This window comes from Enhydra lutris, unplaced genomic scaffold, assembly GCF_002288905.1.
Source record: "Enhydra lutris kenyoni isolate GAN:26980312 unplaced genomic scaffold, ASM228890v2 scaffoldscaffold37, whole genome shotgun sequence".
Taxonomy (NCBI): Eukaryota; Metazoa; Chordata; class Mammalia; order Carnivora; family Mustelidae; genus Enhydra; species Enhydra lutris.
Genome location: NW_019154121.1, coordinates 7,512,010 through 7,539,520, shown reverse-complemented (window position 1 = coordinate 7,539,520; position 27,511 = coordinate 7,512,010). Strand labels below are relative to the sequence as shown.

General features: G+C 47.1%; 1 protein-coding gene across 1 annotated transcript in view; it reads right to left on the bottom strand.

Moving 5' to 3' along the window:
* LOC111154541 (V-set and transmembrane domain containing 5) overlaps positions 1–25,130 on the bottom strand; it is a 40,321-nt gene extending 15,191 nt beyond the window's left edge. Inside the window, exon 1 of the mRNA XM_022514206.1 lies at positions 25,040–25,130. Within this exon, the coding sequence (XP_022369914.1) occupies positions 25,040–25,130 (91 nt within the window). The remainder of the gene's footprint in view (positions 1–25,039) is intronic.
* Positions 25,131–27,511: the final 2,381 nt, after the last annotated feature.

Genomic DNA, 27,511 nt, shown 5'->3' with positions numbered 1-27,511 from the left:
GAGGCTTAACCCACTGAGCCACCCAGGTGCCCCAACAGCACTTTTCACAGAACTAGAATAATCCTAAGATTTATATGGAACTACAAAAGACTCTAAATAGCCAAAGCACGGTCTAGAAAGAACAAAACGGAAGGTGTCACAATCCCAGATTTCAAGATATACTACAAAACTATAGTAATTAAAACAGTATGATTTTGGAGCCCCTAGGTGGCTCAGTGGGTTAAGGAACTGCCTTCAGATAGGGTCACAATCCCGGGGTCCTGAGATCGAGTCTGGAATCAAGCTCCTTGCTCAGTGGGGAGCCTGCTTCTCCCTCTGCTTGTGGGTGTGCGCTGACAAATTAACCTTAAAAAAAAAAAAAGGGGCAAAACAAAACCACAGTATGACACTGACACAAAAACAGACACAGATCAATTGCAACAGAATACAAAGATCAGAAGTAAACCCATGATTATATGGTCAATTAACCTATGACAAAGGAGGCAAAATTATACAATGTGGAAAAGACAGTCTCTTCAATAAATGGTGTTGGGAAAACTAGGCAACCTCATGCAAAAGAATGAAACCGGACCACTTTCTTACACCATACACAAAATTCAGCTGAAATGGATTAAAAACCTGTGAGACCCGAAACCATAATATTCCTAAAGGAAAACAGAGGTAGTAATCTCTTTGACATTAGCTTTAGCAACATTTTTCCAGATAGGTCTCCTCAGGGAAGAGAAACAAAAGCAAAAATAAGGAACTGAGATTATACCAACAGACAAAGGAAACCATCAACACAGGAAACTACTAAGACAAAAAGGCAACCTATTGGAAATATCTGTAAATGACATATCCATTAAGAGGTTATTAGCCAAAAATACATAAGGAACTTACAGAACTCAATGCCAAATCAATTAAAAAATGGATAGCAGATGTTGAGTTGCCATTTTTCCAAGGAAGACAACCAGATGGCCGACAGACACGTGACAAGATGCTCCACATCACCCCTCATCAGGGAAATGCAAATCAAAACCACCGTGAGATACCACCTCACAGCTGTCAGAGTGGTCACAATAAAAAAAGATAAAAAAATAACAAGCGTTGGTGAGGAGGTGGAGAAAAAGGAACCCTCATGCAATGTTGGTAGGAATGTAAACGGTGTTACCACTGTGGAAACCAGTATGGAGGTTCCTCAAAAAACAAAAACAAAAACAAACAAACCAACTCTGAGAACAGAAATACCATATGATCCAATAATTCCATTGCTGGAATTCTAAAGAAGACAAAAACACTAACTTGAAAATACATTTTTACCGCTATGTTTATTGCAGCATTTTTTTTTTTCTTAAAACAGCCAAGATATGGAAGAACCCCACATGTTCAATAAATGAATGGAAAAAGAAGTGGCAGGGTACACACACACACACACACACACACACACACACACGCAGACACACACTCACCCTGGAATATATTGCTCAGTCATAAAGAAGAATGAGATCTTGCCATTTGCAACAATATGGATGGATCTAGAGAGTATGATGCTAAGTGAAATAAGCCAGAAATTCAAATACCATAGGCTTTCACCTATATGTGAAATTTGAAAAACAAAATGAACAAACAAAAAGCAGAATCAAACCCATAAATATAGAGAAGAAATTGATGGCTGCCCGAGAGGTTGGGGTAGGGAGATGGGCAAAATGGGTAAAGAGGGGAGTGAGAGGTACAAGCTTGTAGTTATGGAAGAAGTCGTGGGATGAAAGGGACGGCATGGGGAGTATAATCGATGGTGTGGCCAGTGCTATATGGTGACAGATGGTAGCTACACTTGTGACGAGTACAGCATAACATAAAGACCTGTCAAGTCACGATATTGTACACCTGAAACTAATGTAACATTGTTTATCAGTTGTACTTCCATAAAAAAAAGAAATACAAAAACTGTTTTTCCCACTTTACTTTGTAGCTGTTATCTATTTATCTAGGTTTCTGGATTTCTCTGATCCCAGATATCAGCAGCTGAAATAGTGATTACTGTAAGATTCAGAAAACCACATTTGGAACTCATGACAAATCTGTGTATTTCCTGTATAATCTGTGTGAAACATGTTGGTCAAGGTTATTGAAGATCAGTTCCCTAGGATACTACCAGCCCTTTCAATACGCTTAGAGGCCTTCATTTTAAGCCTTTTAGGTACTAAACTGAAAAGCAAATAAAAATAACAAGCCCAAGTTTCTGAGGTGCTGATACACCTGGAAATGGGCCAACCAGATGGTTGGTTTCTTTATTTTCTCTTGACCGTAAGAACCTCCCCCTAATCAGGGCTGCATGGGTGGGTCAATCAGTAAGCGTGGGACTCGGTTCCAGCTCAGGTCATGATCTCAGGGTTCTGAGACTGAGGCCCATAGTGAGCTCCCTGCTCCGTGGGGAGTAAGCTTGTCTCCCTCTCTCTTTGCTCCGCACTCTCTCAAATAAATAAATCTTAAGAAAACAAATAAAATAAGACAAACAAACAAAAAAACCCTCCTACTAATCAGACTAACCAGGCATTTAACTAGGTTTTTGGAACAAAGAGTTCTTTCTTCTATCTATCTGCCACATATAATTAGTAATAAATGGTCTATAGCTAAGATGGAAAATTAACAGTTCCAAGAACTTAAAGGCAAACTGCTTGTCACCTGTTTAAGAAGCTGAATTAATGAGTAACCACCTCGGCACCTCATGCTGAAATCATTCAGAACAAGTTAGAGAACGCTAATAGCTACACCAGTACTCGGACCTGGCTCAAAGGTTCTATTCAAGGGGGTTGGTTCAATGAGATTTTACTTGTAAAATGGATGCCAGCATCCACTAAGCAACAGCAGTTCTGTATAGACAAGGAAGAATACCTACAATGTGGTACTAAGTTAAAAAATAAGTTTACAGAGCAGCATATGATTATTTATATTTGTATAAATATGTACATGTTAACTATAGAAAAATGGAAGGGACTGCCTCAGAGATTGGATGGCCACAGAATTTATTTTCCAAATTACACATTTACATGCTTCTGGATTTCAGGTATTTATTGAAATAAGAAATAAAATATATTTTAAGAAGTGTATTTTTTTACTTTTTAAGGTTCTGCTGATTAGACCAAGCAATCTGGGGGTTTAAAGAAAGTTTCAGGGTTGACCTCGCTTTACATCTTCACTTGCATTCTGTGTGACAAGCAGAGAAGTCCTCAATTCTACCCATTTCCCGGATAGTTGCAGATGCCTCCTTTAAGGAAGGAGTCAGAGAACTAAAGAGTTTAGCAGGGAAGTCACTGGAGCACGAACCCAGGGGCTTCCTGAAAGCCTGACTTCCTGGCGCTGGGGAGCCCCACTCATAACCACCCAGAGGGAACGTGACAGCAGTAAATTCGGCTGGAATGGAGCATGCAAACAAATGGAAATGGGCAGAAATAGAATTCTCAGAACGAACAGCTCCTTATGCCTTTTCAGACACACAGATTAGGGAGGTTGTATTTGGCAGCTTTAAAAAAAATTGATGACTTAAGATGGATAGACTTCCTGAAGTCGCAAAGCAAGTCCATACTATTCAGACCACAGTTTCAATGAACAAGTGCATCAGCTAATGGTGAGACAGACAGGTGGCTGACGTGGCCTCTGGGTTTCCGTGGTCACCGAGGGGACACCTTCATCGGGACAACTGGGGTGAGCAGGATCTGTGTGGTTCCACCCGGGCTCTCCTCACTGTGAGACGTGGAGAAGTACCTTCACATTCCAGAACGGAGGGTGAGAAAGCCTCCGGAGGAAGGCTGCGAGGCTGAGGGGACAGGACACGTGTGAGGCCCAGCAGGGCACAGCACATAGGCCCCCACACTTGCCTTCCTCGGCTCAGGTCTGTGCCATGGATCTGAGGGTACCAACCCTCCAGGTGTGCCAAGCTCTGAGAGTTTTTCCAGGATTGGGGAGTTTCAGTGCTGAAAGCAAACCAGGACAGCTGGTCACCCGGAGCCTTGGAGAAATGTCAAAGAGGAAAGAGAAAACTCGAAGGGATACAAGAGTGGATTTCTGAGGCAGCCAGGGGTGGGGTGTAGAGGTGGGGCAGGGGGAGGACCAAAGCTACCCCTCCCTGACCCGTTGGGCTCATCCCCTAGCTCATTTCTACCATCAGCAACCCCACCACACCCCTCCAGTCACTGAATGCTGCCCCCACCTGTCATCCCGTGCTCCGCCCCAGGGCACTGGCTCTCAGGGGTGCTGGCCTGGGGAAGAGTATTAATATCCCCATTTTACAGAGGAGCAAACTCAAGTTCCCCGGGGTTAGGGAATGGGCCCCAGGTCAGGGTAAGTGGCAGAGCCGAGAATGAAACCCTGTGTACTTTTTTGCTGTCCTGCTAATGAGCCAGGAAGGCTCAGGAAGGGGAGGGAAGAGGACACTTGCTGCAACGGAGGCTTGCAGAGTACGATTTTCAAAGCGTGGGAAAGAGAGGAGGTGCACACTGGGCTGGGAGAACTGTGAGCCCACCCTGGGCAGTAGGACGGGATCCTCTGCGCCCAGACCTGCTGAGTAAGAAGGGAGGTTATAGCCGGAGGGATCTGTGACAGGCTGAAGACTGTGTGGGAGTTGAGTCCTCCAGACGACAGAGGCTCAGCAGCATCTGAACCTGGCTTCTGGAAGGGCCATCTGGCAGCAGAGTTTTTTTTTTTTTTTTTTTAAGACTTTATTTATTTAAAGATTTTATTTATTTATTTGACAGAGATCACCAGTAGGCAGAGGCAGCCAGAGAGAGAGGGGGAAGCAGGCTCCCTGTCTAGCAGAAAGCCCGATGCGGGGCTCAATCCCAGGACCCCAAGATCATGACCTGAGCCAAAGGCAGAGGCTTAACACACTGAGCCACCTAGGCGCCCCAGATTTATTCTTTGTGCACATGCTTGCACTGCCTGGAGCCCACCACCTGTGCCGGTCCTATCACCTTCCTGAGAACCCATGACTGGAGGCCAAACAGTGGAGGGGCAGCTGGAGACCCTGCGCTGGGATGGCTGAGGCTGGGGTGGGGGGTGTGGATGTGTGGCAGGGGAGCATGAGAAAGGGCATGTGTGCAGAGTAGGTCTGCCCTGGAACTCCTTTCCCATCAGCCAGCTCAGCCGAAGAGCCCAGCACAGTGCCTGGGACTTTGTGGGCACTCACAATAGCCCGGCACGAAAGAACAAATAAAGACACGCATACTCTCCCTGTCCAACTGCTGCCCCTTTGGAGAGATCACAGATTTGGGGGGGGGGATCTGGGTGGAGCTTACAGAGGTGCTGGCAAGACCCCCTTCCTAGCCCCTGATCTGTTGAGGGTCAAAAACATCAGAGGAGAAACAGCAGCTTTAAGCTGCAACAAGAACATCCACATCGCTGTCTAACCGCTGTCCTTCTTGAAACAAGCAAACCTGGAATATTGCAAGTAGTTCCGTGTAAAAGCCCCGTGTTGGAGCTTTTGGGTTTAGATGCAATGAAGTATGGAAGACGGACTTCTGCACACAGTTTACAGGCTTTCTATCCCTCCTGTTAGCTCAGGTAGTAATTCCCCCGTCAACGCCCCATGACTCCGGGACCAAAGCTTAGCTCGTCCTCAACAGAACTCCTGGCGACTCCTTGGGGAGTCACCCAGATGTCACCCAAACCCAAACAACATGGACAGAGGGGCAGGTTGAGGCAGAGGCTGGCAGGCTGCGCCCCTTATTCAGGTTCCTGTCGTTGTCCCCCAACCAGAAAAGAGATCTATTTATCACTGCAAAATAGCGCTAGCCGTCATTTCGGTCGGTAACCGCCTGATCAGAATGAGGTGTTCTGGGCCACTATCACAGCCTAACAAAACCCGGGCTGGGAAAGTTGAACGACTGGGCCACTATCCGCTGGGAAAGATGGAAGTCTGATAACGTTGTATTGTCAGAAGTATGCAGAAGTCACATTCAAACATGACTGTGCGAATTGTAGGTGGGCGTAACCTTTTTTGAGGGCAATACGGTAGAATCTAGAAAAATTATTAGCCCATACCTCTTGATCCAGAAACTCCACTTTTATGAACTGATCCCACAAACGATAAGGGCACACAGATGTAGATTTGATCACTGAGGCACAGTGTGGTCGATTGTAGCCAAGAAAGACAGGAGACATCCTACATGCTCACTGGTAAGGGACCAGTAAAGGAAAATGGGTTCTTAGGCTACTCATGACACGCTGGACACCGGCTACCTGGAGTTAGCACACACACCACAGGTTAAGGGTCTGTCTACAAGACGTCCCTGCTTTGGACACCGACCACAAGTCCATGCCCCCTCCCCCCCCGATAAACTGGCTATAAATCACAGGTTTCCACCACCCCCTCCGCACATTCAATAATTTGCTAGAATGGCTCAGGGAATTTAGGAAGCACTTTACTCACTATTACCCGTTCATTATAAAGGACACAGCTGGGGCGCCTGGATGGCTCAGTTGGTTAAGCATCTGTCTTGGGCTCGGGTCATGATCCCAGGGTCCTGGGATCAAGCTCCGCGTCAGGTTCCCTGCTCAGCAGGGAGCCTGCTTCTCCCTCTGCCCCATCCCCTATACGTGAACATGGACGTGCTTGCCCTCTCTCTGAAATAAATAAAATCTTTAATATAAAGGACACAGCTCAGGAGCAGTGATGTCGAAGAGATGCACAGCTGGTATGTGGGACTGGGTGCGGAGCCTCGTGCTCTCTCTGGGCTCCCTCCGAGCCTTGCTGTGTTCACTAATCCAGAGCTCTCAGAGCCTCCCCAATTCAGGTTTGGGGGAGGTTCCTTACTTGGGAAGAAGTGATGACAGCACTGGCTGTTGGTGACTGACTCAGTCTCTAGCCTCTCTCCCATCCCCAGAGGCTGAAGGTGGGGAGGGAGGTTAGGGCTGAAAGTTCCAACCCTCTCATCCCACAGTTAGTTCCTCCACCAACCAGCCTTCCTCTTCCAAAAGCCACCTCGTTAGCAAACAAAAAAAAAAATCAGACTTAGCACTCTGGAGATTCCAAGGGTCTTAGGTTTTTACATCAGGAACCAGGGAGTAAGACCAAATATTCTAACAGGAGAGGCTCCCAGCACTCCTATCACCCAGGAAATTACTAGGATTGTAGGGACTCTGCGTCAGAAATCAGGCAGAGGAGACAAAATAAGTATTTCTTACTGTATCAAGCCTGGTGAAACAAATGATCAATATTCACATTCTAATACTACAGAGGCATTTAAAAAATATACTATATTTATATGCACGGATAATAGATTATCTCAAAAATCATGAAAAAGCACAAGGCAGAACAGTACATAGAAGATACTTCTGTTTAATGATATGTATGTACACACACACGCACGCTCATCTGTATATGCACAGAAAATCTCCAGGACAATTCCCTAAACACAAGGGCTGTGGTGGTCTTCGTGGAAGGATGGGATGTGTGGGGGGAAAAAAGCGTTACATTTCACTTTATATCCTTCTGAACAGTTGGGACCATTTTAGCAAGTTTGGGAATGACTTTTAAAAAAAAAAAAAAAAAAAAGGCTCTGGGCGCCTGGGTGGCTCAGTTGGTTGAGCAACTGCCTTCAGCTCAGGTCATGATCCCGGACTTCAGGATCGAGTCCCGCATCGGGCTCCCAGCTCCTTGGGGAGTCTGCTTTTCCCTCTGACCTTCTCCTCTCTCATGCTCTAATTCTCCCTCAAATAAGTAAATAAAATTAAAAAAAAAAAGGCGCAATCCTAAAATTAAGTAAAATGCACGCCAAGACTGGGTCTGAGCCGCAGGTGTTTTGCACTTGAAAGCGTTAGTCATTCACCTGTGCACAATTAGCAAAGTGCTTAACAAGCTCTGTCTCCCTCTGGGAGGCCGGCCAGAGACTTGAGTTCAAGAACTACGCTTTTGGGTGCCTGGGTGGCTCAGTGGGTTGGGCCGCTGCCTTCGGCTCAGGTCATGATCTCAGGGTCCTGGGATCGATTCCCGCATCAGGCTCTCTGCTCAGCAGGGAGCCTGCTTCCCTTCCTCTCTCTCTGCCTGCCTCTCTGCCTGCTTGTGATCTCTGTCAAATAAATAAATAAAATCTTTAAAAAAAAAAAGAACTATGCCTTTTGCTTTTTTTTTTTTGCCTTTTTTTTTTTCCTCTTAAGAGGGGAGGGGAGTTGGGGGATGGGTGAGCCTGGTGGTAGGGTATTAAGGAGGGCACATACTGCATGGAGCACTGGGTGTGGTGCAGAAACAATGAATCTTGGAACACTGCATCAAAAACTAACATATTTTATGGTGACTAACGTAATACAATAAAAAGAAAAAAAAAAAACTACGCTTTTTACTTCACTTATTTGATCATTACTTCAGGACGAGGACACGGGGCCCGGAGGCATAACACAGAGGCCAAGGTCTTGCCAAGTAGAAAATCAGAGCTCAGGCTGGAACCCAAGGCGCTTTCAGTGCCCCACAGCTGCCTCTAATAAAATAAAATACCGAGTTTAGAGGTGGAGATTTATCCATCTTTTAGGTTTCCCCAAATAGCACAAGATTCAGTGCCGGTGGAGATTTGCAAGACCCAAGTCACTGGAAGCAAAGTCCCCCTTACCTGGGCTTGCCAGAATGGAAGCTGTTAGCCACATGTTTTTTTTTGTTTTTGTTTTTTAAGATTTTATTTATTTGAGAGAGAGAGTGTGTGTGTGCACAAGCAGGGGGAGCAGCACAGGGAAAGGAGAAGCAGGTCCCTGCCCAGCAGAGAGCCCGATGCAGGACTTGATCCCAGGACCCTGAGATCATGACCTGAGCTGAAGGCAGAAGTTTAACGGACTCAGCCACCCAGGTGCCTCCATCCACATGTTACCGCACAGCTGGAATTTGCTAGTGCACACGGAGATGTGTATTTCCGGTTTGTTTTGTTTTTTTGAGAGAGCGAATGAGAGAGCACATGAGAAGGGGAAGGTCAGAGGGAGAAGCAGACCCTCTGCTGAGCAGGGAGCCTGATGCAGGACTCAATCCTGGAACTCCAGGATCATGACCGGAGCTGAAAGCAGTAGCTTAACCAACTGAGCCACCCAGGCGCCCTGAGATGTACTTCAAGTGTAAAATGCACACTGGATTTCAGAGACCGTACTTAGTACGTCAAACAGAATGCAATTTTTTTTTTTTTTTACATTGACTACATTTTGAAATAGTATCTTGGGTACACTGGGCTAAAAACATATCATTAAATTACACTTGTTTCTTTCTACTTGTTAAATGGGCTTGCATTCTATTTCTATTGGACAGCACTGGTTTAGAGGATTACTGCTCACCACCTTGCAAAACAAAATCCTGTTCTCTTGAAGTGACTCTACCCTCTCCTCTTTTTAACATGAGAAGTCCCCCAGTCCTTTTTTTTTTTTTTTTTTTTTTTTTTTTAGGGAGGAGAGAGATCACAGAGGGAAAGGAAAAGGGAGAAGCACACTCCTTGCCCACTGACATGGGGCTTGATCCCAGGACCCTGAGATCATGACTTGAGCCCCAAAGGCAGCCACTTAACAGACTAAGCCACCCAGACGCCCCCACCCCAACCTTTCTTCTTCAGTTTTCACACATGTTAGCAACTCTACTGGGGTGGGGGTATGGCATCTTTGTAAGTACCTCCAACAGCCCCCTGGATGCCCCATCCAGCATCCTTGCCTACCAGAACACTCTCCTCAGCCTCCAGAGGAAACAGCCACTCTGACCACAGCCCTCTCTCATTTCTGTTTACTGGTCAACTGCTCCCACTGGCCTCATCAATCCTTCCCCTCCGACTCCTGCCACTCTCCCAATTCATAATCCTCACTCCCCTCCGCAGTCAGCCTGGCTTCCAAAGCCCGTGGTGTTCCAAGCACTCTGGCTAGTTCCTTAGACACCATTGTCCTCTGTGTTTTCATATCTGCACAGACCTGGGTTAACAACGCTCTACTTCCTCTCTGCTCAAACCTGAGCAGTCAACACCGTGGGAGACCGTTCCACAGCAGACACTCCCACAACAAAGCCCAGTTTCCAGAACGTTCAGAATATCACATTCAAGATGGCCCTCCCTACTGCCAATCTCACAATGGCTTTTTTCATGTAAACTGACTCCCTCTTCCGTGATTACTCTGACCAGTTCCCTCCAATCTCTTTAGACCTCCAAATTCCTCTTCATGCTTAGCTGGGCACTGCAGCCCACCTCTCCTGCTTGAAACACACTTGTGCTTTCTGGGCCTCCAGACTCACCAGGTATCCTGGCGTCCCCTCCTGGCTCCTTCTCGGTCCACACCGTGGAAGCGTCTCCGACTTTCTAAGACGGTAGCTCTGGCTTTTCCTCAGATGCTGGGAAGAGCACAGCTGCCGTTGGGAGCAGAGGGTGGCAGAGGAGGGCAGGGTGTGGGCTGGGGGAGCCCAGAGCCCTCACATGCCACGTAACCAAGAGAGCTGGGTGCCGTCGCTCTGCACAGCCCTTTCCCTCTCTGACCCGCCAGTTCCTCATTTATAATTAGGGACCATCACCATTCAGTTGTCAATGATCCAATTAAAAACAAACAAACCCCAAACCATGTGGGTGTGAGAACTTGACACCCAGGAACAATTCCAAAGGTCACAGAAGGCCCTCCCTTCCCTGATTTCTCACCCAGACAAAGCCCGGATTCCAAGCCTGGCGAATTCAGTCCACTCTCCTTTCATTCTACAAGCACGTGGCCAGGGAAGTGAAGGGAGTAACATTTATAGGGCACCAGCTTGGGTCACTCACTCTGTATGGAAGGCCATTGTTAATTTGGTCCTTGAGGTGCTGCAGGCACTCTCAGAGCCCCCCCAACTCGCCCCCAGAGAGGGCCTTTCCGCCGGGCTCCTGGCCGCAGCAGACTGCACCAAGATCGGCCACCGAATCTCATCTACTCATTCCACCACAGCTGAGGGTCCTGATGGAACCCTGACATCCTCAACTGAACATTAGATCACCTGGGGGAAGCTTCTGAGTATCCCATCCCGGGGTCGCCTGGGTGGCTCAGTAGGTTAAGCATCTGTGTCTGGCTCAGGTCATGATCTCAGGGTCCTGGGATGGAGCCCTGGGTCAGGCTCCCTGCTCAGCAGGGAGCCCGCTTCTCCCTCAACCTTTGCCCGCAGCTCCCCTTCTTTGTGTGACCTCTCTCAAATAAGTAAAGAAAATCTTAAAAAAAAAAAAAAATTCTTACCCCAGACTACTGAATTCAGAATCTTTGGGGGCGGTATGGGAGAAGGATTCGAGGCCCCTGTGGTTCTTAAAAGTCTCCACTGTGCAGCCAAGACTGGTAACGACTGAGTGAATCCACGCTAAGGGGTTAGCAGCCGGAGCTCCCAGGCCTTCACAGGAGGCACTGACAAAGCCTCAAGTCAAAGCAAAGACCGGCTGCCAGGTGCGAGCGGAACGTTTGAGGCACCTGCATCAGCCCTTGCAGTGAGCTATGAGGGGGGAAAGAATTTTTCTGGCATCCCTCAAACTTTATAATTTCTAGCAATGCTTTGGGGTTAGGGAGGAATTCCACTGCCCTCCGCATCCTCCAGAGCTATAATGTGGTTGTACTCGACATGTGAGGGCATCAGAGTCCCTAAAGGGCTTGCGAAAATGAAGTGGCTGGGCCCCTCCCATTTCTCCTTCAGTAGGTTAGGGGTGAGGCCTCAGAGTTGGCATTTCTAACAAGTTTCTAGGTGACACTGCTGCTGGTCCCAGGACCACGCGGTTAGAACTCTGGCAGTTATGATTCTGCAAGCCCTTTGGGCACAGGGGGCACTGAGGATGCTCCCAATATCCCCGTAGCCCAGCCCCTCCTCTCCTTCTGAACCCCGCTTACACCACTTAAGCCACGCAGGGGACCTGCCTCTGTTGTCAAACTTCTCATCCTGGAGAAGGAAGACGGGTCATTGCCAGAATGACAATCGGCTGGTAAAGATTGAATGGAGGCAGGTTCTGATAAACAGAATTGAGGCTGTGTGGGCATAATGGATGCATTCATGGACTCTGGGGTCAAAATTTAGGTCTGCCAGTAACAGCCTGACCAGGGGGTAAATTCCTTAGTTTCTGTCACCCTCTGTTACTGTACTTATGAAATAAATATATTGTAATAGTGCTGTGCTCACCTTCTGCAGCAGAATGAGGGTCAGTGAGACAATACAGGTGGGGAGCTTAGCACAGTTTCTAACACTTGGTGATCGCTCAATAAATAGCAGCTAAAATTAATGAAAATTCTTTGAAGAGCCATGGAGCTGCTCACTGAGGTAGTGAGCTCCCCATCCCCAGGGGTGTGTAAGCAGAAGCTGGAATTGGACCAGAGATTGAAGCCGTATATTTGAGACCGGGAGCTGGCATGTTGGTGGAGGAGCCTGGTTCTTCCAGCCCCAAATCACATAGCAGGTATAGACTGGAATGGGCATTTGTAAATCTGTGATTTCCTTGTGGAAGTATGCTAAGAGGCTGGATGACCTGAAACTCCTCCTGGTGGAGTTCTTCCTGGAATCTTCCTACCACAAGCAAGAGCCGCCCTTGCTGGGACGCTGAACTCTTCTCAATAGCCACGGGCTGTATGACTCATGGTCGGGCCTGGACCAGTGCCCAGCCTGGGGAACTGGAAAGTGGGGTTCTCAGGCACCTCTGCAGGTAATGTGTGTGGCACAGAGGACTAAGGAAGAGACAAGATGCGGTGACATCCCAACAGTTCTTTGGGAATTTCTAGGATGACTAAAGGCCCCTGGCAGAGGGGTACAGAGCAATCACAGGATTCAGGCACACTCCTGATGGGGTACTGCGGTTAGGGTATGAAGTTGCTCCTTCAGAGAGACTAAAGGGCCAATTCCTCTTCATCCTGAAGATTTTAGTTTAAACATCACTTCTTCCAGGAAACCTTCCCTAATCTCTCAACACCGGGTTAGGTTCCCAGCCTTGTGTTCCCATAACATCTGTTCCTAGCAACACACTTACCCCAGTCCCTTGTAATTCCTCTTGATGAATGGCTTATCCTTCTAGATCAGCTGTGAGCTCTGAACCCAGGGGTGGGTCTGCCTTGTTCGCTGTTGGGGGCCCAGGTCAGTGCCTGGCCCTGTGGGCTTTTCGTGAGCACCTAATGGAATGAATATCTCTAGGCGAGTTCTTCAACCACCCTGAGCCTCAGTTTTTACTTGTAAAATGGGCGCGAATTGCACCTGTTTGCAGGATGACGCGGGTGAACAGAAAGTCGCCTCTGCAGTACTTACCGCAAAGCATGAGCTCAATACACGGCCACACATGGTGTTGTCTTGTGACTGTGACTAACAATCAGAAAAACTCAGGACAGACTGGCTTTTCTGCTCTTCAGTCTGCTGGAGGCTATTCTAAGTGATCTTTCCAGACCACACACCTGGCCGTGTCTCTCCTGGCTCTGCTCTCAACTCACTTTTCCATCCCCATCTCAAGACTCTGCACCACCCAATTCCAGTTCACCAGACGATGGCCCACTCTGGGACTCTGTCTCCTCTTTCTCAGTGGGGAGACCGCTCCTGCCTGTCTCAGGTGTGTGCTCCCTTGAGCCCCCCCGCAACCGGCGCTCCAGAGGCACAGTTCCCAGCCTGCTGTGCATTCACATTAGAGGAATGACGCCCATCTCCCTGCTGGAAGGAGCAGGTGAGCACTCCCAGGGTGTGATAGGATGGGTGGACAGCTCGTTCAGGCTGGGGCTGTCACAGTCCCCTTGACCTGGAGGAGTAAGCTCTGGTTCCACAACCCCTGAAATCCTGGGCATGGTAGGTGTGATTGATGGCAACAAGAAAGAGCGGGTCTTCGATCCATTCCCCCGGGGAGCCTGAGGCAGGGATCTATCTGATACAGGTGCAGAAGGGGAAATCATCAGGGGAGCCTCACGTAGGTCCCCTAGTCATGCTTGGTGCCAAGGGACCCACACCTCCCTCCTGAGTCTCTAGCACCAGGATAAGGGTCTATCAGAGGAACTACTCCAGCACCTTCCACCTAAGATCCAAAGTCTTCCCAAGCTCCATTCTTTTACCTGCTAAGGAACTTATAAGATGAAATAAGAAGAAATTTAATTAAATTTAACCAAGTTTAACTAAAGAACAATCCCCCTGCTACTGGCACAAAGCGAGAAGAGATGGCAAAGGTTTGTCTGTGGTTGTGATTTCCCGTTGCTCAGAACTTTCTCCTTCCTTGGCAACCTCCTACTCGGCCTCCCAGGTTTACTGTTCAACTTCTAGAACTCTTCCCAACGCCAACCAATGGAAGTAAATCTCTTTCTCTGTGCCTCCAGGGCCTCTAACATCGAATCATCAATCTGGAATCTGACTTTGCCCCTGGGCCATGTCATCCCCTACAGCCGAATATCCTTGGCTGTGGGCACAGGGCATCTCACACAGTAGGTACTCAGGAACTATTTTTTTTTTTTTAAAGATTTTATTTATTCATTTGACAGAGAGAGACACAGCGAGGAAGAGGGAACACAAACAAAGGGACTGGGAGAGAGACTGCTGGGTTCCTAATGTTGGGTCCCCCAATAATGGGTCCGTGATTAAAGGAGCGAGACTGATACAAAGTGAAGGTCAAGCAAAGCTTTATTTCGCACCAAGCATCGAGAATCAAATCGACCGGCCAGGTCCACACCTCTTACAGAGAGCGAGACCCCTCCCTGCCTCACAGACTAACTTTTATAGAGCAAAGGCCATGTGGTTGGGCCTGGCCACACACAGGTGGCGAATGAGATTGCAACACACAGAGAAAGCTGCACAGTCATGCTAAGTCACACATAAGTGACCAATTGAATTACAATTCACCCCATAGTAGACATTTGAACTAGCCTATCACCTTGGTGAGAATTGGCGCCCAAAAGGCGGGGGTGCACACTCCTTGGTAGCTAGGGAGACAGTCTCCACCCGACCCGACTCATCCCTGCATTCGGGCTGTTATCGCTACCTGACAGGACCCACCCTTGTATTTGGGCTTTGTTACCTGGGACTGGTTTCCACAACTTGCTTTTAAGTAAGTTCCCCTAGGGGGGCAGGGTCAGTTTAAGTTTTACTGCATAAACAACAAAATGGCTGTTCAACCTAGGTGGGGCTGCTCTGGCTAAATAGGCCCTTACAAGAGAAGCAGGCTTCCCGCCGAGCAAGGAACCTGCTATGGGGCTCCATCCCAGGACCCTGGGATCATGACCAGAGCCAATGGCAGACGCTTAACTGACTGAGCCATCCAGGCACCCTTCAGGAACTGTTTACTGAGCAAACATAACTCCCCAGCAAAGCAGCCTTGTCTCCTACCCTAAGCCAAGTGGGAAATATCTATAGGTTTGTCAGGATAAAAACCATGAATAAGACATAAGTGACAGGTGCCTGGGTGGTGCAGTCCCTTAACTGACAGACTCTGGATGTCTGCTCAGGTCATGATCTCAGGGTCATGAGATCAAGTCCCATCAGGCTCCATGCTCAGTGCAGAGTCGGCTCAAGATTCTCACTCCTCCTCCCTTTCCCCTCCTGCTCATGCTCTCTCTCTCTCTAAAAAGTAAATCAATAAATCTTGAAAGAAAAAAAGATGTCAGTGAGACTCAGCTCCACAATGGTGGGCCTCCTGAGAACAGAAGGTGGAAGAAACTACGCACACTTCGTAACAGGCTCTTTCCCTAGGACAAGACTAAGGGAAGGGACCCAGAAATAGCCTAGTCCAGGGGCACAGCCTTGTCACGCATTAGACTCACCCAAGGAACTTAAAATCAAAACAAAGCAGTATGGGGTCCTGCCCTTGGAGACACCCACTTCACTCTATAGAGTAGGTTGTGAGCGTCCTTACTTCTCACAAGCTCCCCAGATGCTTCTAATGTGCAACCCTGGTGGAGAAGCACCAAGCCAGCCCACCCTCCTTGCCATGTGCACTCGGAGGAGGAAGGTGACTTGTCTGCATCCAGGGTTTACAGCCAGCACTGGGACTGGGACCCAGACTCTTCCTCTTCTGCCGACTAGGGATTCCCGGGGATGCCTCCTGTGGGGTCAGCATGGCACAGGCCTGAGCTCCGCCAGGGTGCACCTCAGCACAGGGAAAGGCCAACATGCTTCCTGCACCACATGTGAAGGAGGAACGTCCTGTGCTCCCCTTACGGTCCACTGTGTCATTCCCCTACGCCCACAGGGCTGACTGATGCATCCCCCGCCCAGCAAACCAGTGACAGGAGAAAATTATTTTCCAACTCTGAACTTGCCAGTCTAGCCTCTCTCCTACCCTCATTTTTTCTTGATAAATAAATACATTCCTGCCACAAGCCCATTTTCCAGGGAAAACGCAGTTGCGGGCAGACCAGGGTTCTGAATGCACTGGACCAGGGAGTATTAGTATCGCCAGGATTGTGGAGCGGGGTTTCTGCCAAGATCCTGGTAGATGCTTGCTAAGGCAGAAGCCCACTTCCTCTTCTGTTTTTTTTTTTTGTTGTTGTTGTTGTTGTTTAGCATGTCTAGACCCCGTCAGGCCCCAGAAGGAACAGTATACCTATTTTTTGAGTGCCTGCTGTATACCTAGAATTCTCTTTTCCATCTTGCCCTATTGTATACTGTATTGTATACAATACAAGGACAATATTGTATATTGTCCTATTTCAAGACTCAGCCTCACCTCCTACAAGAAGTCCTTCCTACTCCCCAGATAAGCTGCCTCTGGCTATGGACAGAAGCAACACACATCCTCTCAGGAAAGGCCTGACTTCAGTCCAGGCCAACAGAGATTATAGCAAAGCTATTGACTAGATACTGATGCATACTGACTTTAGACAATTTAAAATACATTTTTTAAAAAGTCCTGCAGCGGGGACGCCTGAATGAATCAGTCAGTTAAGCGTCTGCCTTTGGCTCAGGTCATGATTTCAGGATCCTGGCCCAGCGGAGTCTGCCTCTCTCTCTGCCTGCTGCTCCCCCTGCTTGTGCTGTCTCACTCTCTCGGTCAACTAAATAAATAAAATCTTAAAAAAATAAATAAATAAAAAAGAAAGTCCTACAGCAGACACGGCAATGAAAAGCAACCAAGCTAAACAGCAAAAAAGAAGAAAAATAATAATAAATGAGAACAGGTTTAGGGAACTCTGTGAAATCATCAAGTGTAATAACATTTGCATTATAGGGATCCCAGAAGGAGAAGAGAGGGACAAGAGGGCAAAAGACTTATTTGAAGAAGTAACAGCTAATCTGGGGAAGGACACAGACATCCTGATCCAGGAAGCAAAGAGAGCCCCTAATAAGACTAATTCCCAGAGGTTTACACTGAGACACTAATAATTAAAATGACCCAAAGTAGGGGTGCCTAGATGGTTCAGTCAGTTGAGCGTCCAACATTTGGTTTTGGCTCAGGTCATGGTCCCAGGATTGTGGAACCAAGTCCTATGTAGGGCTCTGCACTCTGTGGAGTCTGCTTAGGATTCTTTCCCTCCTCCTCTCCTTCTGTGCCTCCCCCCACTCACATACACACATGCTCTCTCTCTTTCTGAAGTAAATAAATAAAATCTTAAAATGACAAAAAAGTAATTGAACTTTTAACTTTAAAAGCAGCAAGAAACACCAGAAAGTTTATAGCAGCAATGTCCACAATAGCCAAACTATGGAAAGAACCTAGATGTCCATCAACAGATGAATGGATAAAGAAGATGTGGTATATATATAAATGGAATACTATGCAGCCATCAAAAGAAATGAAATCTTGCCATTTGTGACCATGTGGATGGAACTAGAGGGTATTATGCTTAGCGAAATAAGTCAATCAGAGAAAGACAACTATCATATGATCCTCCTGATATGAGGAAGTGGAGATGCAATGTGGGGGGCTTGCGGGGTAGGAAAAGAATAAATGAAACAAGATGGGATCAGGAGGGAGACAAACCGTGAGACTCTTAATGTCACAAAACAAACTGAGAGGGGCTAGGGGAAGGGGGTAAGGAGAGGGTGGTGGGGTTATGGACATTGGGGAGGGTATGTGCTATGGTGAGTGCTGTGAAGTGTGTAAACCTGGCGATTCACAGACCTGTACCCCTGGGTCTAATAATACATTATATGTTTATAAAAAAATAAATAAAATTATAAAAAAATAAAATAAAATAAGGAGGAACAAAAGTTAAAAAAAAAAAGCAGCAAGAAAAAAGAAAACAGTTACTTACAAGGGTAACTCCATATAGCTATCAGCTGATTTCTCAGCAGAAATTTTGCAGGCCAGAGAGTGGCATGATATGTTCAAAGTGCTAAAAGGGAAAAACTTACAACCAAAAATACCCTACCTGGCAAAGTAATCATTCAGAATAGAAGGAGAGAGTTTCCTAGAAAAAGAAAAGTTAAAGGAGTTCATCACCACTAAACCAATCTTACAAGAAATATTAAAGGGAATTCTTTGAGTGGAAAGAAAAGGCCATCGCTAGAAGTAAAAAAATTGTGAAAGGGAAAAAATTTCATGAGTAAAAGCAAACATATGGCAAAGCAGTAGATTAATCAGTTACAAAGTCATACAAAAGATTTCCCTCCACCATGCTGGCTCACACAATCTCTTTCTAAAAAACAAAACAAAACAAAAAAAACAAAACCAAAAACCATTCAAATGGAGCGGGGGGTGGGGGAGCTAGGATAGCAATACTTCTATCAGACATTAATAAACTTTAAAATGAAGACTGTAGCAAGAGATAAAAGGACACTACACAATGCTAAAGCTATCAATCCAACAAGAGGATAGAACAATTGTAAATATCAATGCACCCAACATAGAGTTCCCAAATACATAAAGCAACTATTAAGAGACACAAAGGAAGACATTAACATAATACAGGGATAGTAGGGGACTTTAACACACCACATACATCAATGGACAGAGCATCCAGACAGAAAATCAACTAGGAAATAGTGGCTTTGAACAACACATTAGACCGGATAGACTAACAAATATGTACAGAACATTCCATCCCCAAAACAACAGACTGCATATTCTTTCAAGGGCACATGGAACATTCTCCAGGACAGATCACATAGTATGCCACAAAACAAGTCTCAGTAAATTTGAGAAGACTGAAGTTATATCAAGCATCTTTTCCACAACCATATGAAACTAGGAATCAATTACAAGAAAAACACTGGAAAAACACAAATGCCTGGAGGCTGAACAACATGCCACTAAAGAACTCAAAGAAGAAATAAAAAAGGAATGGGGAAAAAAAAAATCCACGGAGACAAATGCAAATGAAAATACCACTGTCCAAAATCTTTGGGACAGAGAAAAGCGGTTCCAAGAGGGAAGTTTATGGCAACAGGTCTACCTCAAGAAACAAGAAAAATCTCAAGTAAACAATCTAACCATACACATAAAGGAGTCAGAAAAAGAAGAACAAGCCCAAAGCTGGTGGAAAGAAGGAAAATAATAAAGATTACAGCAGAAATAAATGAAGAAGACTGAAATAATAGTAGAAAAAAAATTAATGAAACCAAGAGCTGGTTCTTTGAAAAGATAAAATTGATCAACCAGACTCATCAAGAAAAAAAGAGAGAGGACTCTATTAATCAAATCAGAAATGAAGGAGGGGGAGAAACAACCAACAACACTGAAATGCAGAGAATTAAACAGAGTATGATGGAAATGTACATGCCGCCAAACTGCACAGCCTAGAAGAAATGGATACAGTCCTAGAAACATACATGCTTCCAAAACTGAATCAAGAAGAAATGGAAAACCTGAACTGACCAATTACTAGTAATCAAATGAAACCCATAATCGAAAAACTCCCAATAAACAAATGTCCAGGACCAGATGGCTTCACAGGTGAATTCTATGATACATTTAAAGAAGACTTAATGCCTATTCTTTTCAAATTCTTCCAAAAATAGAAGAGGAAGGAAAACTTCTAAATTCATTCTATGAGGTCATGAGATATTATCCTGATACCAAAATCAGACAAAGACACTACCAAAGAGAAAAAAGAGAGAGGGGGAGAGAGAGAGAGAGAGAGAGAGAGAGAGAGAGAGAACTACAGGCCAGTATCTCTGATGAGCATAGATGCAAAAATCCTCAACAAAATATTAGCAAACAGAATTCAACTATACAGGGGCACCTGGGTGGCTCAGATGGTTAAGCATCTGCCTTCGTTTGGCTCAGGTCATGGTCCTGGGGACCTGGGATGGAGTCCTGTGTCTGGCTCCCTGCTCGGTGGGGAGCCTGCTTATTCCTTTCCTTCTACTGCTCCCCCTGCCTGTGTGCTCTTGCTCTGTCAAATAAATAAATAAAATCTAAAAAAAAAAAAAAAAAAAGAATTCGACCCTATGGTAAAAAAGTCAGTCACCACAATCAAGTGGGATTAAGCCAAGGATGCAAGAGCAGTTTAATATCTGCAAGTCATTCAAGGTGATACATCATATTAACAAGAGGAAGGATAAAAATCACATGATTATCTCAACAGATGCAGAAAAGGCACTAGACAAAGTGTGATATCTGTTCATGATGAAAACCACAACAAAGTGGGGTTAGAGGGAACATACCTCAACATAATAAAGACCATTCATAAAATCCACAGCTTACATCATGCTCAATGGTGAAAAACTGAAAGTGTTTCCTCTAAGATCAAGAACAAGACAAGGATGTCTACTCTCACTGCTCTGATTCAACGTACTGTAAATCCTAGCTACAGCAAGCAGACAAGACAAAGAATTAAAGGGATCCATACTGGTAAGGAAGAAGTAAAATGGTCACTCTTCGCAGATGACATAATATTATATATAGAAACTCCTAAAGACTCCACCAAAAAACTATTTGAACTGATAAGTGAACTCAGTAAAGTTGCAGAATACAAATTAATATACAAAAATCTGTTGCATTTCTATACAGTAATAATGAAGTAGCAGAAAGAGAAACTATGAAAACAGTTCCATTTGTAGCAGCACCAACAAGAACAAAATACCTACGAATAAATTTAACCAAGGAGCTGAAAGACCTATACCCTGAAAACTATGAGACATTGATGAAAAAAATTGAGAACTACACAAACAAATGGAAAGATATACCATCATGGGAAGAATTCATAGCATTAGAATGTCCGTATTACCCAAAGCAATCTACAGATTCAATGCAATCCCTATCAAAATGCCAAGAGCATTTTTCACGGAACTAGAATAACTGCTCCTAAAATTTGTATGGAACCACAAAGACCCCAAATAGCCACTCGAGAGAACAAAGTGGAAGGTATCACAATCCCGGATTTCAAGATATACTACAAAACAGTAAGGTACTAGCACAGAAACAGAAACATAGATCAGTAGAACAGAACACAGAGACCAGAAAGAAATACATGATTATATGGTCAATTAACTTAAAATAAACGAGGCAAGAATGTACAATGGAAAGAAGACAGTCTTTTCAATAAATGGTGTTGGGAAAACTGGACAGCTATACACAAAAGAATAAAACTGGACCACCTGTTTAATCATACACAAAAATTAACTGAAATGGATTAAAGATGTACTTGTGAAACCTGAAACCATAAAACCAAAGAAAATAGAGGCTGGGGACACCTGGGTAACTTAGTCGATTAAGCATCTGCTTTCGGCTCAGGTCCTGATCTCAGAGCCCTGGGATGGAGTCCCAGGTTGGGATCCTTGCTTCTCCCTCTGCCTGCTGCTCCCCTTTCTTGTGATCCCTCTCTCTCTCTGACAAATGAATAAATAAAATCTTTTTAAAAAAGAAGAGAAAACAGAGGTACTAATCTCCTGGACATTAGCCTTAACAACATTTTTCTAGATATGTCTCCTCAGACAATAGAAACAAAAGCAAAAAACAAAGGTGGAGGACTACACCAAAATAAAAAGCTTTTGCACAGCAAAGGAAACCATCAAAACAAAAAGGCAACCTATTGAAGATATTTGCAAATGATATAACCAATAAGGAGTTAATATTCAAAATATATAAAGAACTTACACAATTCAACACCAAAAAAACCAAAGAGCCTGAAATGTGTTCAGATCTGAACAGATCTGAATAGCCACTTTTCCAAAGAAGACATTCAGATGGCCAACAGACACATGGAAAGATGCTCCCCATCACTCATCATTAGGGAACTGCAAATCAAAACCACATGAGATACCACTTTGCACAAGTCAGAATGTCTAGTATCGGAAAGACAAGAAATAACAAGTGCTGGTGAGAATGTGGAGAAAAGGGAACCCTCATGCACCATTGGTGGGAATGTGAATTGGTGTAGCCACTGTGGAAAACAATATGGCGGTTCCTCAAAAAAATTAAAAATAGAAATATCACATGACCCAGTAATTCCACTGCTGGATATTTACCCAAAGAAAACAAAGATACTAATTTGAAAAGATATATGTACCCTTATGTTTACTGCAGCATCATTTACAACAGCAAAGATATGGAAGCAATCCAAGCAGCTCAATCTCATGACCCTGAGATTATGACCTGAGCGGAAATCAAGAGTTGGACGCTTATTCGAAGGAGCCCCCCAGGAGTTCCCAGTCAATCATTTTTAAATAATGTTGTTGGTGACAGATGATGACTACACTTACTGTGATTAGCACTGAGTAATGTATAGAATTATCAGATCAATATGGCGTACACCTTAAGGTACTATAACATTGTATGCCAATTATTCTCAGACAAATACACAAATGTTAAAGGGAAAAGTCTTACAGGGAATGAAATATAGAGGCATCCTCAGGTCCTGGTGATAATGGAGAAAGGGGGCGTCTCCTGACTGGGGCCTCCTCCCAAACCAGCACGGAGTTCCTCAGATCTCCCGTGGAGATCAGAAATGGAGAAATCTGGATGACTTTCTGAAGAATCTGAAAGTCCTTACCCCTCCCTCAATCCTTCATTTACTCCTCCAAGCATTTTTCTGAGCACTATCCCTGTGGAAAGGAAGTGTTTGGCCTGGGGCTACCCTGTCATCCTGGAGGTGGCCCCAGCCTTCCCTGTCCTGACGCTCCTCTCACTAGCAATGAACCTGCCATTCTGCTGGAGGGGGCTGCTTTCACCTGCGTGAGGGCTAAACGCGGAAAATTTCAATGTCCATCCGGACAGGGTTGGTGAAGTACAAACTAGAATATTTCTTTTTTTTTTTTTAAAGATTTTTTTTTAATTTATTTGACAGATCACAAGTAGGCAAAGAGGCAGGCAGAGAGAGAGAGGAGGAGGAGGCAGGCTCCCTGCTGAGCAGAGAGCCCGATGCGGGACTCGATCCCAGGACCCTGAGATCATGACCTGAGCGGAAGGCAGAGGCTTGAACCACTGAGCCACCCAGGCGCCCCCAAACTAGAATATTTCTGTGATGACGTAGGGGTAGCAGTCAAGAGGAAAGAGCAAGATCACTGCTTGTCAATGCAGATAGAACTGAAAAGAAAATGTGTAAACACTAGGTTTCTGAACACTAGGTTCCTGCATTCCGCACTCCTTGGCCCACCTGAGGGCATGGCTGTGAACTAGTTTCCCCACGGAGGCCTGCCTCCTCCAGGCACACGGTGCCATGAGTGAAAGCTCAGCAAAAGGCTGGTCCCCGAGTGTCCGCAGCATCTGTAGGTGTTGGGTAAGAATGGCGGCTGGAAGAGGTTTGGAGGGTTGAGAAACAATGGAAAGGCCACTACGACGCCGAACACACCCACCGACCTGAACGACTAACAAGGTTATTTCTAGCTCAGTAGGCAGCCAGAGGTCCGGGTCCTATCCCAGCCCTTCTAGGTTTCTGAAATCTGCGAGTCTCCCAAGCGGGGCTCTGGTCAGAGCACAGTAAGGGTCCAGTACTAGACTGCCCCGGTTTGGACTTTGCGCAAGCAACAACCTCCGCGTGCCTCAGTTTCCTTACTCGTGAAACAGGGATCGTGTAGCACTTAGAGGGTTGCCTTGTGGATTCGGGGATAAAAATCTTGTCGAGTCCCAGGGATGGTGAACGCACACGTGCTTAGTGCCAGCTCTTACTGTCCGTGCTCCCACCTCCCGTGGCCCGGCAGTCCTTACCCTGAATCTCAGCGGACTCATCTGTAACACGGGAATGACAATGATGTTAATGTTTAGATGAGAAAGAAAGCTGTGTTAGGATCTGTGGTTTGTGTCGGCGGAGTTTGTGCCGCTGTGAGTTACATTAAGGCTCATCAAACTAGGGAGATTCTAGGGCCGAGCCACCCAACGCCCGCCACTCTGTGCGCAGTAGCGAGGACCACCTTCGGCCTGAGTTCAGGCCGGAACACCAAACCCAACCCCCCCAGACCCCCTTTCTTCAAGAGGGTCGGCTGTGGGTTCCTCTGCGTAAGGGGAGAGGCCTACAGAATGTCCTGGGAACCGGGGAACCTTGCGGGAGGGCGAGGGATCCTCACCGTAGGGGGCGGGGCCCCGTGCCCTTGAGGTCGGGGACACCTCAGCTGCAAGTCTGGTTATTCCAGGAAAAAGAAATAGAAAATACTGCAGAGGCGACGGCCACCCGGCCGGGAGCCGGTTATCTCCCCGTCGGCTTCCGGCTCTGATAACGCCTTGACGGGCAGGGCCGGATGGGCCCTGGGTGGCCCTGGGTGGCCCTGGGTGCCGGGCCGGGAGAGCCTCCACTTGGCCGGGTCCCTCCGCCTGCGGTCGGTACTCTAGAGGACGCGCCCAGCCCCGGGGGAAGCAGCACGTCCCCTAACACCCGGGGCCCCCGAGGTGGGCTAGGGCCTGTGGCCGGGGGGCCGCGACCCGAGGGACCAGCCGGCAGCTCCGCACCGCCCCCGCACCCCCGCCACGCTGCGCTGGGAGCCTCCGGGTCGCCCCCTGCCGGCCCCCCCAGCTCCGCTGTCCCCCGCGCCGCCCCGCGGGCCTCCGCTGCGCCCCCAGCCTCCCGGCTGCCAACCCCCCTCCCGAGATCCGCCGCGACTCCCCGCGCCACCCCGCCGTCCCCCGCTGCGCCCCGAGCCCAGCGGCTGCTCCACCGCCCCCGTCCGTCCGCACCGCCCCCCTCCCGGAACCCAGCCGAGCTCCGCCGCTCCCCGCTGCGCCCCGCAGCCACTTCTCCGCCCCCAGCGCCACCCCCGCCGGCCCCCGCTGCGCCCCGAGCCTCCCTGCCGCCCCGCGCTTACTTTGCAGACACTGGGCTGCGGCCAGGAAGAGGGCCAGGAGCCCCAGGGATACGCCGCGGTTCTTCCTACTCCCGATCGCCAGAGGCCTCATGAGCAATCCCTGGGCGGCTCGGGCCGGGCATGGGCGTCCAGCGGCGCGGCCCGGCTGTGCGCTGTCACCGCCGCCGTGCCGCTCGCGTCCGCCGCCTCTGTCTTCCTGCCCTGAGTCCGCAGGTCCTCCAGGGCCAAATGCAGATGAGCTGGTTGTATTGTGGCTGAGCCAGTGGGAAGAAGTGGGAAGGAAAGAGGAGAGACAGAATGGGAAGCGGTGAGAATGCACACACTCAGAAATAAACAATGGCAAATAATGAGCCAGTCTCCTTCCGTTCACACCCAGTTCACTGGTATTGATTCCAGATTCAGCTGGATGCTGGATGCTGGATGCTGGATGCTGGATGGCGGGCGGGAGGGAAAGTACCAGCTGTTGCCTGAGGACCAAGAGAGACCATCATTATAATGGCTTCATGGTCTAGGAGGCTTTTAGGAAAATGAAGGGATAGCCTGGGGTGGAGGGGTGAGAACAGGGGACAACAAGGGAGCCTCAGGCTCCGATACTAGTGACATCCATCCACCACCCATCATCTACCCATCCACCCATCCACCCATCTATCAACCATCCACCCATCTATCAACCATTCACCCATCCATCAACCATTCACCCATCCATCAACCAACCTTCCCTCCATCCCTCCATCCCTCCATCTATACAATTGTTCGCTGACAACCTGCCTGCTTGTTTGCACAGGGCCTGGCACATGATAGATACTCAGAGAGTACTGGGGGAATGTTTCAGCCAGAGAGTGTTTGGTTCAGGAATGTGCACCTGGGGCCCTCGGAGTCCGTGCCTGGATTGCTAAAATCAGAGGTTACAGACCTGGGACTCCTGGAGGACCATCTTGCCTGTCTCGTGGAGAGGCCCTGAATTAGGAAAGACGCCAAGATGACACAGGCTGAGGCAGCTGGGAGCGGCCAGAGAGATTGAGCCCTAATGACATGATTTGAGCTCCGAGATTCTGTACACTTGCCTTTACCTCTTATAAGCAAGTAAATAACCTCTTTGGGAGAATGTAAACTAGATTTCTATGATGTAGAATTGAGAAAGTCCAGGCGAATGAAAATAATCTTCTTGACCCTTTTCTGTTTTCTTTATTCCATGTGTGAGGATTTAGGAATCATTCATCCAACTTGGATCAAATCTGCCTTCATACCAGGCAATGTGCTAGGCTCTGCAGCTCCAAAGATGACTAATGCAGGGCTCCTAGTCCTGAGAAATTCACTAGTGGAGACCGACTGGTCCCAGTCGGGAAAGGTATCCAGGCTTGAGGGCTCTTCCTGCTGAGGTCAAGGTGAGAGGAAATGGACTGTTCTGCTCACTGGAGTACACATGACACCTGGCACATGGCAGGTGCTTAATAACTATTTGTTAAACGAGAAGAACTGAAGTCTGAGAAAGGTAAGAGAAAAGGAAGAATTTCATGAGATTGAGCGCTGATAAAGGCTAGAGTGACCCAGTGACGCTGAGTCTGGCCATGGAGATGTGACATCAACTCTCTGGAACTCTGAGGGGACTGGCCTGGGCCAGAGATGGGCAATCCTGTCCACACACTGGGAGTAAAGCACCAGGACCAGGGTGTCCCTCCAGTTCAATGGAATCAGATGCTCTGGGGGTGGGGCCCGGTATTATTATATTTCAAAAGCTCTCTGAGGGATTCTGATACCAGCCAGGGCGGAAAACCACTGCTCTGCATTAGTTAGAAGCTTTTTCTGGTCATGTTCAATGACACTTAAATCTTAGATTGCAGATCTTTTCTTTAGAGTAGGATTGCCTAGAAGAGGGACATAGCACAAGTCCATTTAAGACTTGATTACATTGACCATTTCCTTTCCCCTCTCTTCTTTCTTTCTTTCTTTCTTTCTTTTTTTCAACAAATACCTATTTTTTGGTTTGTTTTGAAAGTTTTATTTATTTACTTACAGATCTTATTTATTTATTTACAGCACAAATGAGGTGGAGGAGGGCCAAGTAGGCTCCTTGCTGAGCAGGGAGCCCCACATGGAGCTCGATCACAGGACCTGGGATCCTGACCTGAACTGAAAGCAGATGCTTAACCGCTTAACCCGCTGAGCCCCTCAGGCGCCCTCACCAATATCAAGTAAGTGCATGCTTGACCCCAGGCATGGCCGCAGTCTGGTTGAGGCAGAGAGGGAGGAGTGGGGAAGACTAGAAAAGTAGATTGGGACTAAGACTTGAAGGGGTCCATATATTCAATACTGAGGGTGCTTGTTTTTGTCAGAAGGATATAATTCACACCTAACCTGATACATTGGCTCCTTCTCTGCCACAGTATATGCCACTGGCACTTGTCGGTATTTGGTGACTCTTTTCACCAACCAACCACTCTGGGAAAGAAAAAAAAAATCAACACCCACCAG